The 15,228-nt window shown below is 35.0% G+C and overlaps 1 protein-coding gene across 1 annotated transcript; it reads right to left on the bottom strand.

Annotated features, from left to right (window-relative positions):
- Positions 1-465: 465 nt before the first annotated feature.
- LOC113506819 (periodic tryptophan protein 2 homolog) lies at positions 466-14,624 on the bottom strand. Its single transcript, XM_026889667.1, has 17 exons — positions 14,431-14,624; positions 14,084-14,196; positions 13,007-13,101; positions 12,275-12,403; positions 11,500-11,930; positions 10,910-11,084; positions 10,474-10,641; positions 9,493-9,745; positions 8,845-8,992; positions 8,121-8,312; positions 7,612-7,757; positions 7,076-7,223; positions 6,583-6,726; positions 5,992-6,101; positions 5,475-5,623; positions 4,838-5,045; positions 466-622 (listed from the first exon to the last, which is right to left on the bottom strand). Exons 1-17 carry the CDS (start codon positions 14,446-14,448, stop codon positions 490-492), a joined length of 2,760 nt encoding a protein of 919 aa, XP_026745468.1. The 5' UTR covers positions 14,449-14,624; the 3' UTR covers positions 466-489.
- Between the last annotated feature and the right edge of the window lie 604 nt (positions 14,625-15,228).

The raw sequence follows: 15,228 nt of genomic DNA, 5'->3' as shown, positions 1-15,228 counted from the left end.
AAAACAAACAATAGAACGTCGCTCATGCGTTTCAACTGACCATTAGGCCTCTTTACGTTAGTCTGACCATGGAGAACGTTTTATATGCTGTGTTGCGCATCAGTTAGTCTAAAGCAAAAGTTAGACAAATACTATTAACACAGCACTGGCCTCGGATATAATAGTCCGAACTGGTGTCAAGTCGGCTGGACCAAACAAGATATTGGGGCAACCCAATTCCGATACTTTCAATGGCCGATTGATGAATGGAAATCGGATTAAATTTGACACTAAATATTCGTATTTGAACAACAACAATTGGAAATTCATAACGGGGCAGATTTACGGGCCAATTATTTTGTTGCCAAAATGCTTACGAGAATACGAATTATGCCAATTTAATCCAATTTCTCCTTCTGACAATACAACAGCGTTACGGACCGCTGTTGTATTGTCAGAAGATGGTGTTATTAATAAAACAGATACTTTATAGAATTATTTTATTAAACATTAATCAGAATCTGAGAATGTTCCTCTGCCACTGGATTCGTTGTCACTGTCCATAGCTTCGTCGACATCCATCTTAGGCGCTAAGTTCCCGACCGTCTTGATGCATCGTATTGTGTATTTGTTGAAGTCACATCTGTGTACAAAGATAAATAAAGATTAGAATAATTAAATCTAAAGATGGTGCCTATCAGCATAGTCGTTCGAGTTTACTTATTAACACGGGGCAAAATCATAGAATTTTGTTTAAGAGTAAGAGAGATTTTATTTTACAAGTTATTGGGTGGCAAGAAGAATAATGGTGAGAGATACTCAATTAATAAATGTGGTGAGAAGAAACGAGAATACAATTTAAGATTCTTATAATAACTATCGTGAGACTGATTCATTATTAAATGATGTAACTTCGCGGCTTCGCCGTCAGCTCATGATTAAGGACTCCGGTTGAAACCGAAACTAGTTGCACTCCCGATAAATACGCGTGAGCAAAACCGTTACATCAGTTAATAACAATTTAAGACGTGTTAAATCTTCCCTTTTAAGATTGATTGTATCTCAAACTCTTTAAATTGGAATATACAGAAAAATTGTTAACGTACACTTAACGCTGTAGTCTTACATAAAGAGCTAAGTAAACATTCATTTATAAGTTCTGTCACTGCCTGTGACAGGCTGTTATAATAGTATTGAAAACAAAAACGTGATTTTCATATTACATTGCATTTAGACCATTCTTATCTCAGATTTTGGAATCAAACCGATGATGAATCGTCACAAGATCTCCATAGTAACTTGTGACCTCGATTCCATTTTACGTAATGACAAACAGCTGACGTTATCTTATCACATAACTACTGCATTTTTTTTAAGCAAACTAACTGACCCAGCAAACCTTATTTGGTCATATAAATTATTTCTAGGGAATTTTCGGTAAGTATAGAAGAAAAACTACACGAATTTAAAAAAAACGCTGGGGTGAAAAACTCTTACCAATTAGGTATAAAAAATAAATAATAGCCGATGTAGAATATTTCATAAAAATCGGTTCAGCTGTTTCGGAGGAGTACGGTAAATGATAACAAACATCGTGACACAAGAATCCAATTTACATACATATAGGAGATGTGTAGTTGTGTGGTACCTCATTGTTAATGTTGTAATCACGATTACGCATAAACTAAGACTACAGTAGAACGATAACTTTATTGTGGCCTAGCATAGTTTTCCTTATTAGATTAAAAAATTTCGACTGCACGGACAGCCGAGTAGTAAAGGTCATAACGCTTAGCCCACTGTAAGGGGTGTCGTGGATATTATCTCCGTTGGACAAGCATTTGTTTGATCAAAGATTAAAATCCTAAGTACAGTCGTCTTTTTCTTATAGATATAAAGTGTGTAAAAAATTGCCATTAATATTTTAGAAAGAGACGATTAATAATTAATCTCGTATAATAACGTACTTAAAACAATTAAACAATTTTCATACCCAAACGACTCCCTTAAAATATGTATAATTATGTTTTTAACCATAAAATAGCTTTTAATCAATTCAAAATCATAAATTCTTTACAAGAAAAATATATCATAACGATTTGTTCTTTTTCGTTCAAACCGCACTCAGCTGATTTCGTTTATTCGCGCACTATTGCCAGCTGACTTGTCACGTGCTAATTTTAAGAGTCATCTGAGGCGGAACGTGATCTCTATAGACGCCTATTACGTAGCGTGACGTCACACAATACAATCATTATGTTGGCATTATCTAACACTACAATATCATGACGAAAATATAGAACCTTTGACTCCTTTGACACAGGAAACAGGATAATTCAAGTCATTATAAACCTGAAGCAATGGATTTTAAGGTGTTAAAATCAATTGCTTCACGTTAAGAAAAACGGTTCAACAAAATCGGTTAATTCAGCCCAAGTAACAAGTAAAAAATACAATTGAATTGAGAACCGCCTCCTTTTTGAAGTCGACTAAAAATTACAAATAATAATAAAACATAATTTCATAATGGAACCTCAATATTTGAGCTGTTGTATGACACAACACTAAAAATATGTGTAGGTAACACTATGAACGCCTATCTACCGATCTATCTTTATGTATCTGATAACATAAATCAGTTCTCAGCCATATCTAAACGCGAAAGACGGCAACGAAAGATTCGAATAAAACAGATGTAATGAAAACTAAGGATCGTAATTAAATAGCTTTTAATTTTTAGTATTCTAGATTAGTATTACGTCCACTTTGTTAATGAAATACTCGCGGTTGTTAGCGCTCCGCCCGCTAAGAATCGAAAATGATACCGCGGGAACTAAAAACTATCCAATGTGTTAATAGAGGTTATAAACTATATATGTACCAAATTTTGTCCTAATCCGTTCCGAAGTTTTTTCGTCAAAGAGTAACAGACATCGGTACAAACTTTCTCGTAAATAATAACAGTAGAGAACACAATGAAACACTATAATGTTTTATTTCATCTAATTTGCAAGCCAATTTCATGCCCCCTAAGGCTTAAATCATAAATAGAGCAAGAAATTTAATTAAATTTTCTTGATGTATCATATTTACATTCTCTTTAATCTCATGAAACAACTAAGTATTAATTTTGCCTGGGAGGCTATTGTTATCACAAAACAGTGTGTATCTTGTATATTAGTAATTCTCATATTCTTCAAAGGGACAGAATTATGTTTTGCTTACTTTTCATTAGCGTAAGCTGAATATTGGTGTTCTTATTTCAATTAAATGGGCGCTCTGCTGCTTAAGCCACGTACACTCTAAAACGGCAAAAATATAGTAACATTATAGGAAGTATATTTTTCGGCCGTTTGGGATTGAAACGTTCAGGACAAGGGTAAAAGACAAAGATGGAGATTAACATCCATTTCCTCAGGGGTCTAGAAGAAGAATTAATCTTTTATAACCAATCCCAGTTGGACCCTGCGTAAGTTCTTATAGAACTCTTATATCTTGATTTCTCTAAAAAATGCCTTATTGTATTGGCATTCAAATAAACACAGGAGGTACAAATGTCAGTTCTTTTTTTATCGTTATTTTTTTATTTAATAAAACAGCTCCCGCAAATAAATTTAATGATTGTCTCGGGGGATATGACATTTAAGGCCCATGCATAAAGTCAGTCTGGATCGGAACAAGATATCGTGTTTCAATTGCTTGTCCTACGGGTTTAACGTATTAACGATCGTGAGATCGTTTTTAGTTTAAATCATTACCTGTCTGGAAGTTTTACTGAAACCTCCATAAATAAATCGTGACGGCCTTGAAAGAGAACGTGTCATGTTATCATACACTTGATCTTACAACCGACACGATGCATGATATATCGGTGTACAGACAGAAAAATACAAATCTATACATTTTAACCGCCCCTCCACAACGCTATTAATGGATTTAAAGGTATTTGGCCAACTACATTTTAAACTTAAGAATGAAAAGATTTTTTTTTTATTGTTGACATAAAATAAATTTTGGTGTTAAGAGAATTAACTAAATGTCTTGCGAACTGTACCACATGTCTGAACTAAAAATGACTAACGTCGTTGAATAATCTGATATTACGAAGATAAAGTATTTCATCTTTAATTTGACTTTGCTTTGAAAGTGTAACAACCCTACACCAGCAGGGAGAAAAGTGTTTATAATAATATGAAGTTATATTATACAAATATTTTATATTCTACATATTCACCGCGTTTTAATTATTTTTTATATTTTATCACACTACTGGACAAAATCTTATTTAATAAATGTCAATCAAGACTTGACAACCACGCTTTTAGGTTTAAAATTCCAGTTTCGGACACGTAGTCCTTAATCATAGTCATGAAATTTCTGATTTCGAGCAATGATAAAATTCCCAAAAACATGAGCTCAAATCAAGCAATTCTTTCTTGCCAAATACATTACAATAAGTATTCTGTTCATTATTAATTTTAGCTATACCTATACCTACCTATATTTTAACTGATCTCCGCACCATATCTAACTGACAACCTGCTTACATAATATATGACAATAAATATTATTATTATTAGCAACTAGCAGTTGCCCGCGACTTCGTCCGCGTGGTTAAATGATATAAGTTTTAACACCTTGGGTTACAATATCGCAATGTTCTTACGGAACCCTAATATTTCGAAATAAAATATAGCCTATGTTCAGCGGGGATAATGTAACTTCTCAACAGTGAAAGAATTTTTCAAATCGGACCAGTAGTTTCGAAGCCTATGCGTGTCAAACAAACGAACAAATCTTTCTTCTTTATAATATTAGTACTTATAGAAAACAAAAAAATACTATTTCCAATACTCACATCTTACTAATCTGCGAATATTTAACCGTGAGTACTTTCTCGAGCGCCAGCAGTACGCTGTGAGGGAACTTCCTCCGCTTGACGGTGACCGCGGCCCTCACCCACAGCAGCAGGTGCTCCAGGTGGCGGCTGTCCTCCAGCAGGCGCGACACCCAGCCCAGCAGCCGGGCCGCGTAGTCATCGTCCAGGTTGGATACTGTCAGGTTAACTGGAAGTAGAAATAGTTTTAGATGATCAAAAAATATGAGAAACGTGTTTCAGCCTTTATCCGAACAATAAGGAGGAAGTCGAAATAAAGAGAAAAACAAAATACATTTTTGTCTGTTTATGTATTTTCAGCAACGGCTTATCCGATTCAACTATGGTGCTCTCTAATGTATTGTTGTTAGCTCTATGTAACGTTCAATATACCACATCAATCGGATCATACATAAATACGTTAAAGATTAAAAGTTAAATTATAATCTAGTGCAATCAGGTGCGCGGTTCCAGAATGGAGAAGAATCGGCAAGATACTTATTCAAAACATACATATATCTATGTATATAGAAAATACAAAAAAATCAGCCGATAAACATTTCTACGCGATCAAAGTCGGTCATCAATTTCTATAGCTGATATTGAAGACTGTACTCACTGTCGGCAGGTGGCACGGCCTCCACACACTGCTGTATGACGGCCAGCTCGTTGAGTTGCAGGCCGCCCACCAGCGCCGAGCCCCACTCGCCTTGCGACAGCAGCTGCTTTACTGCGTATGGGGTTGAACTTGCTTCTAGACGGTATGGCCTGAACAAATAATGGGTAGGTAAACTTGTGGTAGAGGATTTTGTGTAGCTTGTATGTAGTAAAATGAAATTTGATGGTGTATTGTGAAATGTAATCGATATTATACATTAATTAATATATCATAAGTATATAATATTTTTATAGTAACTTTCATTTCATCATTGAGATTTTCCAACTACGGGGGCGACGGGGTGTCGCGAGTCGAACGGGGGACTTGCGACCCCGCCCTATACATATCAATGATTGAACTTTAAGTAGATGTTAAATTAAAGATAAATTATTCCAAGGTGAGGTAATTACACTTGAAATCACTACCAATCAGTGAACTTATAATGTATGTACCTATACCATGTCACATTATTTGTTACCTGAATGTTCCATCAATGCCAGCATTCTGGCTGTACATGAGTAACCCCTCGGTAGCGGCCACCGCGAAGCTGTCGCCAGTGGGAGAGAACCTCACGCAGTGGACTCGCACCTAAGGAAATAAAGAACACAAAAAGGTAATCATTTTTAAATGTACATATAAAAAAATATTGAGATAGACCCTGTATGAAATGGAAGAGTAAATTTTATTTAATATAGAAAATTCTCGTGTCGCGATGTTTGTCGTTAAGCTCCTCTTAAACGGATTGACCGATTCTCGTGTTGCTATTTCTCAGCCACCCAAGGATTTTTTTTCATGGCAAAACACCATTTGCTGGGTCAGTTGGAAAGGAATAAAAGTATTGCCGTATTGGAGGCATCAACCCATTTGCATATCGTGTTTGCTGAAGAAAATTTTGAATTTTGTTATGGCCCATTTAGCACTGGATTTCACAATTAGTTTGAAGGACCTCTTAATGAGTCCAACTTAAGAGCTAAACATCCGAGCTTGACATTTAGACGAGTCCGGTTCCAATCATTCGTCTTCGTCTGGTTGTCTTGTTGGATTTACAATATCATAATTATTAACTTACCTCAGGTTTAACCTTCCTGTCGGCCATGTCGCCCTGCTTGACGCCGGGCAGCCTCACGCTGACGTCCCCGCCCTCCAGATCCCCCCTCTCCTCTATCAGCGCCATGTTGCCGAACTCCGTCATCAGGCGACGGTTTATAAAGTCCTGTAAGAGAAATGTATCGTAGAATAAGATTCAGGTTTGGTGGGGGATAGGTTTAGATTGATCAAAAACTTTTTTCTAGTCATTTTATAAACTATTGACGTAACTATATGTTGCAAAGTATGATAGACAACTAAGACTCCAACCACCTAACTGTATATGTATTCAAAGAGATTCAAACACAAGTGTGTGCGGTTGGAAACTATTAACTATTTATCGCAGACTTAAATTGCATTACTTCTGAAGGATTTTATGCTTTCAGTCTTTACAACAAACTCAGTATACACGAGCGTCAATCTGAATTTATCACGACTACAATCAATACATAAAAACGAAACAACATTATACTCACATTAACAGCATCTAAAGACCTGTTCTGTGTGATAACAAACTTCTTAATAAGTATGGACTCTTGCACGCTGTAGAGACACACGTGCTTGGAGTTACCGCCGCCTAGTATGCAGGAACCGTCGGCTGAGTAGCATATAGTTGTGAATGCTCTGGAAAGAGTAAGGAATGTGGAATATTGGATAAGGAAAACTATTACACAATATAGTATATTAATAAAAAAATGTCTGTAATATCGCTATTATTCCGAAGACAACATTACATGGTCACTGCTCCTAAGCCAATCTCGATATATTTTTTTTTTGCCAATGATGTAAATCTGAACTAGGATATTGCCAAAAAAATGGCTTCTGCCGCCAGCGTAGTTTTTTTTATGGAAAAACTATTTATATTTTAATTTAATTTAATTACTCTGTTGCAGGTATAATTAACTAAAAAAATATGTGTTTTCGATTTTGATATAGTTTATCACAAATAAACCATATTTTGGATATATTTGATCAAAAGCCATATTACATAAAATATAATTCGACAACTTACTTGGTCTTTAGCATCTTCTCAGGGGTAATGAGATCAGTATCAGACTTCCCCGATCCCAAATCGTTCCTGCCTTCAATAGAGCCGGTCTGGTCTCCAGTGGTGACGTTGAAGAACGTTATGTTACCGTCTAATGTTGATACTGCGATCTGAAAGGATGTATGAAATTCTCTTTTAATTTTGAGACCAGCCAAAGAAGAATTAAATACGGGAGGTGAAGGTATAGGTGAAGGAAAACACACAGTGGTCTCCAAACATATAATGTTCTCGGTAGAAGGATAAAACGGGACAAATTAATATGAGTTCACATCATCGCTAAATTATGGAAGAGAGATCGTTTCTGCGTGGATTGTAGGAAGTTTAGACCAGATTTACCGAATTGATAGTAAGGGTAACAGCTAAAATTGAAGTTTTATCCAAAAATCCTAAAAATATTTATTTATATTTTTATTTTAAGGTTGTTTTAACTTTGATTCACTTCACATCTTGAGTTACTTCCAAAAAGCCCTCACCTCTTCCCCATCCGGCCTGAAGGTAACTTGCAGAGCATCCGACGACAGCTGTATGGTCTCGCACTCGGCGCTGGTCTCGATGCAGTTCCATATCTTGACGGACTTGTCCCAGCTGGCCGACACCAGGCGCGAGCTCGCCAGCGTCGGGCTGAACGAAATGCACGATACTGGCGCTTCATGGCCTCCTAGTACCTGGGGATTGGGAAAGGTGGTTTGTTGTTTGGGTATAAATAAAGTAAAATGATACACACGAGTTAACGGGCTTGCTGTAAACATGAATTAGGTTTCTGTAAGGGTTTTTTTTAAAAGAAGGCAAGTTGGCAATGGTAGCACTGTAGTAGTGGACGAATAATGGCTGATGATGATGACACTGCAATTGTTTTTTAAACTTAAATCTTATAATTATTCACAATGGTTTCCCAGAAATCATTGTCAGAATGACAACATGTAGGTATTTCGAAAAAAAAAGGATGCCTATAATTCTAAAAGTAGTGACTGGAGTTTTTCTTCCTAAGAGGCAAATATGGCGTTTGGCGCAAATAAGGCATTAAAAAATGACTAGCAGATTTTTGAAATGAAACCTCATCAGTTAATATTAAAAGTCCATTGCGCAAATGAAGTCCAAGAAGTACAACATTCTATTCCATACTTCTTACAGCCTACAACTGCACTTATTCCTTTACCGTGGAGTATCTACGTAATCAACCCAGTAGTATGTACTCACATCCAGCAGCTTGCCGAACTTGACGGACCAGAGGTAGATGTCGAAGACGTCCTGCCCCGCGGCCGCGCACAGCTCGCTGCTGGCGTCCAGCGCCGCGCTGCTGAACTGCACCAGGCTCGGGGACAGCAGCGTGCGGAAGTTGCGGTATCTGCGGGGACAAGGGGCTGCGTCATATCATACAAGCTATTTAAAAAGAAAAACGACTCCAGCATTAAGGAATTCAATCCTTGTGACATCGGGAGTTTCACAAACATTCAAGTCACTCTCCCAGACTCAGGACAAGAATTCGTGGATCTCACAAATGCTTTTACTACGTGCAGATAAAAAATGCGACACGTAGCGCTCTGTGGGTTTGGCGTGGTGACCCTACTTGTGTAAAGTTTACTTATTTTCTGCATAAAAAATAAATTATATTCATTTCAGATTTATATTATTGAACTATGTACTTCAAACTGAGAGAAATCTTGAGATGTCTTTACAGTCATATGTCAAAAAAAAGGTAAATTTTATTCATTATACTTTAGACAGTGTACGACAGATAGCATTGATTCATTTTATGGACAATAAGGTTATAATACGGAAAAGGCAATGTCTTTTTGTCTCTATGGACCACACGCCACTGGCCTGAAAAAATCATATGATACTCACCTAGTCAAATCATAGCACCGCACTGTCCCATCCAAAGAAGCTGACACGAAGAACTTCTTATTCGCACTAAACACAATACTAGTCACTGATGACTTGTGTTCATTGAAGGTCACGAAACAGAAGCCGTTGGTCGTGTTCCACACCTTCACTTTCCCGTCGTAGCCGCCCGTCACTATGTAGAGACCGTCGGGGGAATACGCGAGGCAAGTCATGTCTAGCGAGTGGCCTTGTTGCTTCATCACGTATTGTTCGCCTGTGGGAAAAAGAGTTCTAGTGGTGGTGAATAAAGTTGATTTTTGTGTATAGTTTCATTAATGGCAGCTTATAAGAGTGAAACTTGCTAAGAAGGGGTAGAAATACTTGACAGAAAAAGATATAATGACACTTAAGTTGGACTTATAAACTAGCGGCGTTCTTTAAAACGACATTAAGAAAAATTGACAGTCAATAAAGTTAATCTTTGTATTAAGTTGTAAATCAGGTGCCATCTGAAAATCAGAGCTGTGCACAGCTTATACTGAGATGGATCCTTGTTACACTAATTAATAAGTCGTCTTGTAATATAATAATTTGTGATGTTTTTGGTCTGGGTGTTTGTGGTACCTTCGTTGTATCTGAATTCCATAACACAAGTGCTTTAGCAACTTACTTTGGGTTCAGAATAATGTATGTAATGTTGTCTGCATTTATTTATTTATTATTTCCGTAAGAACTTATTTATGTGTAACAAAAATAAATGGTTTATTGTGTAATGGTACATTGTTGAGACTATTCTCAACAATGTGCGATAAAACTATTAAGACGAATATGTTTATAACTATGGACTGGCCCGAGGAGCGTAGAGGTGTTATCGTTTTATAGGACCAGGTAGAGGGCTTTTCACAGCAATGGGACAGTGTAAACTCGAATATATTTTTCGTTAAGATTATCACACACTATAGTCATTCTTGACACTAGTTTAAAATATATATTTTGACTTACTCTGCCACTCCCAAACAAGCAACTGTCCAATATTAGGACAGCCAAAGGCTATCCAATCACCGGGTGCAGATATAGCTATACTGCTAATCCTATGTTCAGATATACTCAGCGTGTGAATAAGATTCACATCCGGCATCTCATGCAAGAAGAATATTCCGGTTGAAAAACCTGCAATTTTAAATATTTTATTTAAAAATAATCGGAGGTTTATCGATTATCTAATCGATATTTTCATTGAAACTAAATCGATTGCTTTCTCCACATTAGAAACTATATCGATTACAATACAAAAAATAATGATTTGTGATTCCAATCGATTCAGTGTTGAAAAAACAGTCGCTATTGATTTTCACATAATATTTGTTATACTATCTGTAACTGTTAATCTTTACATCGTTAAATATGCATTAAATTTACCATTTTAGTCAGAACTTACCTGTGACCAACATTTTAGTCTCCTTATGGTACTGAGCGGAGGTCAGCTTGACCTTGTGATGCGCCCTCCTTATCTCATCTCCTATGTAGTGTCGGCCCAACTTCTTGTACAACAGTCTCTGATCGTCTTCTGTTTTCACCTCTGTCTTGACTAATTCTTCTTCATCATCACTTTCCTGGAATATGAGAAGAATTAAAGGTGAAAGGTGGTAAAAAAAATATTAGGTTCACAAAAATTGGAAAAGAAAATAAACTTTTTGCATCAGTATTAATCATAATAATAGGATTAAAGACAGTACTCTCTGAAACTTTTAAAAATATTATAGAGGCAAAGTTTATCACTTTGTGGAGGTAATCAAATGAATGTCTGGCATTATGTCCACCATTTTCCTTGATTGTGTAAGAAGTATTAAATCTTAGGATGAACTGAACTATTTTTATGTTTATTTTAAAACAATTTCAGTGTGAAACAAAGTGTGTTTACGTGTCTTAAAATTTTATATTACCCCAAAAATAACGCCAAACGAAAAGGGCTCGCTTCATCGAAGATAAATCAAAGGAAAAGACGCACCATCTAATTACTATACTTACATATTCCTTATCCTTCTCAATAACCGCCTTCTCATCAATTTCATCCTCACTTTCCTCCTTCTTCTGTAACCTCCGCTTCTTTCTATGAGATATCTGAACGTCCGACACGACCAGATCGTCAATATCAATATTAGCCTCCCATAAACACACCTGGCCGTTCCTACTCACAGTTATCAAGTCCAAACTCTTTTTCTCAAAGAAAACGCCAACAACTTTGTCTGTGTGACCACCCATGGAGTACATATTGAGGTTGTCTAGGTAGTCTACTGTGTATATTTTTGTTGTAGTGTCTTTGGAGCCGACAGCAAGGAGTTTGGAACATGATGACCAGTCTAAGCAAGTGACTTGATCTCTGGATTTCTTGAAGACTCTCTTCATAATAAAGGAACGGAACTCGCCGGTGAATGTGCAGGGTGCAGTCATTATGAATACTGGAATAAATAATCAATTCATGGTATACTAAACTTATGGATAAGACACAGGACTGTCGCTTTGTAGCTCACCATTTTTTTTTCGAAATGAAATCAAATATTTCTCCATGTATGTTTATACAAATTACGAAAATAAACGAAAAATTGTGCACTTTCGCTTTGCATTTATAACTAGAAAAATAATATGTTCTGGGCCTGGCACAGAATTGCAACTATTTTTCACTTACAAATTACCATTACTTTACATTTAATTTCATTTACATTTACTAAATATTTTATTTTCACTCTATAATGTATATAATCAAAAAAATTTGAAAGAACAGCATAGAAATAAAACACAGTACCTGTATCATCACAGCAAGCCGCAAAGTATTTGCCATCGGGACTGAACTTGACAGCATTGACTTCTTGCTTAAACTTATACTTGTGTATCACAGTACATGTTAGAAGACTGATCATCTGTGCCTCTCCCTCTAGAACAAGATAAAAGATGTTTATAATAAGCAAGGATATGTATATGTTTTTTTTACTTCCAGGTCTTTAAAATGATGGCTTATATTGTTTTGCACATCCCTTAATCTAACTAGTTATAAGATACATCATACTAATGAGATAAACTTAGTGAATGATGATGATTTAGATGAATTTAATGTTTAGTACAAATGCTTGTTTTTAATGTTATAGAAACAAGCATTTGTAGGAAACAACACACCCATGGTCTTACTTAATGCAAACTTACAATTAAACATATCATTGAATATAGAAACATTTTTAAGAATGGTAACACATTAGTGTATGGTTAGAAGAAGAAGCATATATAGCATATCATATTGAAAACTTCTTGTTCAATATCTTAATATATATAAATCTCGTGTCACAATGTTTGTCCTCAATGGACTCCTAAACCACTAAACCGATTATAATAAAATTCGCACACCATGTGCAGTTCGATCCAACTTGAGAGATAGGATAGTTTAAATCTCAAGTTATAGTCACAATTTCTACTAACCATGCGGACGAAGTTGCGGGCAGCAGCTAGTAAACATATAATTTCAAAATACTTAAGATGCACTTACTTTCATTAACAGCTATGAGTGTAGATCCATTTGGGGACACGTCAATGGCAGTGTAGTTATAGCAGCTTTCAAAAGCCAATGTGTTACTTTTGTTCCTAAAAAAATAAAAGAAGTAGCCAATATACATTTCAGACACTTTGGAAACTTACAATTGGTTATAAATGATTTTTTTACAGTGTTAATTTTCATGAAATATAAAATTTTTGAATTTTTTACTTTAATTTGAAAATAGTTTTCTTTTATAATAATATTGCCATGTTTTTTTATTATTTCCTAAGCTAGTTCTTTATGTTTTATTATTGTGCTTGTGCAAATTAAGTGGGAAGTATAGTGATTATCTTGTTCTTTCTTTATAAGTGTAAGGCTGCAGAGGCTTGGCAACAGATGATAGACCAATTTTGGTACTGTGTTAGTTTAAAAAAGTAACACATGTTTATTTATAATTTTATTTCATCATACATAAACTTGTCTCTTAGTAAGTAAGTAAGTAAGTAAATCTTTATTGCATACCATAATGTTACATAGGTGGTAAATTATAACTAGGTTCACAGCTCATTATGGACCCTGTCTGGCACAGCAAAAGCAGGAGAGAGGAGGATAATGCTATTTATTAAGTAAATTTATGACATATGTATTATGATATATTTTAATGTTGTGAATTGCGTATTTGTATATAATTTCCTTTAATTAATGGTTATATTAGTTTTATCTATCCTAATTTATTTTGTACTATGTTTTTTTTTTTTAACAATCTATGAGTAATTCAATTTTATTGTACTATTTTAAATTATAACGTTTATCTTTTACATAATATTCTTAAGCATATTTATTTGGTACATCTTTCTTACTATTTAGTTAAGTTCTTACTATTAATAAACTTAAGTTTTTGTATAATTAATATTAGTTATTAAAAATGAATTTCTTCGGTTGACCTAATGCTATTCCGACTTAGTCACAGTAGGTAATGGATCACTTCTCTGTTATGCAATTGTATTTCTGATCAACATGAACTAAGTGATATCTAATATAATTTATTATTTGTTTTTCATGTTATTTTAAAAGAGTATGAGTACTTACTGTTTAAGGTTGTATACAGTAATTTTATTTCCCACAGGACTTATAACACTGTTTCCATCGTTCGAAAACAGTATGTCTCCCTTTCTGTACACCGTGCCGAGTAAATTTTGAAACTGAAAATAAAAAGGTTATGTTGACAATAACAAGTGTTTCTATGATGATAATGAAATGAGAAACTCAATAATTTACTTGAACTACACTACGTTAGTTGTCAAAGTCTTTAAAAACAATAATAAACATACATAAAAGAACTATCGAACAATTCTCTTTTTAAAGAAACATATTTTGTTTGATGAAAAATAAAACTACAAAACAAGTCTACTTTATTAAATAGTTTACTTAATTACCTTGTAATGAAACTTCATTGTGAATGGGTTAATGCAGTACACTCTTTAAAGATATATTCATATATTCAGCCACTCATACCTCTCACCACATTACAGAATAATGATTATTTTGTTTTGAAACACTATTGAACTTGCGACCAAGCAGCATGGGCAACCGGGCAACGTGAGGTTTGACAGCTCCTGTCATAATAAACTTACGGTTCGCAAATCAATTTAAATTTTAGCATTGCAATGAACCAGAAATATGTAAAACGTCTAAAGACAGAAAGAGACAAAACATCAGACCAAACCATGTGACAAGACGTGGTTGACAGCTGACAACGTTCGGAAACATCAAGAAATTGAAATATTAAATCCAAAGGATTCGGAAATGTATAGAAACAGTACCAACTTTTGACAGTTAAGTAATACCACTTTTCAAAGGTCTTTTCTAACATTACCAAATTCAAATATCAACCGCCTTTTATCAACGTCATTTTAGCAGAGTCTTGATATTTGTTTTGTATTCTGTTTTCATGCAATCAATCAATGTGTTATGTTTACTATGTATATTTTTATGCAATGTGTTTTATGACAACTTCAAGGAAAATATTTCACTACTAACGAAAACTTAGGTACATCTGCCTATCGTTTTTTATGCTGATATCGGGGATCTACTTTTATAATTTGTAATTGTACATCGGTCGAAAATAACAAAATTGAGTAAAATCACACAGCCACGGAATTCTTGTGTGTAGGACTGGTGAACGTAACTGTTATAACTTAATGATTGTCAAGATGGAAAAAATAGGAATGTCA

Source organism: Trichoplusia ni, chromosome 2, assembly GCF_003590095.1.
Source record: "Trichoplusia ni isolate ovarian cell line Hi5 chromosome 2, tn1, whole genome shotgun sequence".
Classification (NCBI taxonomy): domain Eukaryota; kingdom Metazoa; phylum Arthropoda; class Insecta; order Lepidoptera; family Noctuidae; genus Trichoplusia; species Trichoplusia ni.
This window is presented reverse-complemented; position numbering and strand designations above follow the sequence as displayed.

What these genes read in the sequence shown, in the direction of transcription:
- LOC113506819 (XM_026889667.1), bottom strand. An exon ending in ACTCATAGCTGTTAATGAAA is followed by an intron (nt 12,404 to 13,006) that starts GTAAGTGCATCT and finishes ATCTTGTTCTAG; the next exon opens with AGGGAGAGGCACAGATGATC. An exon ending in TTGAGAAGGATAAGGAATAT is followed by an intron (nt 11,085 to 11,499) that starts GTAAGTATAGTA and finishes CTCATATTCCAG; the next exon opens with GAAAGTGATGATGAAGAAGA.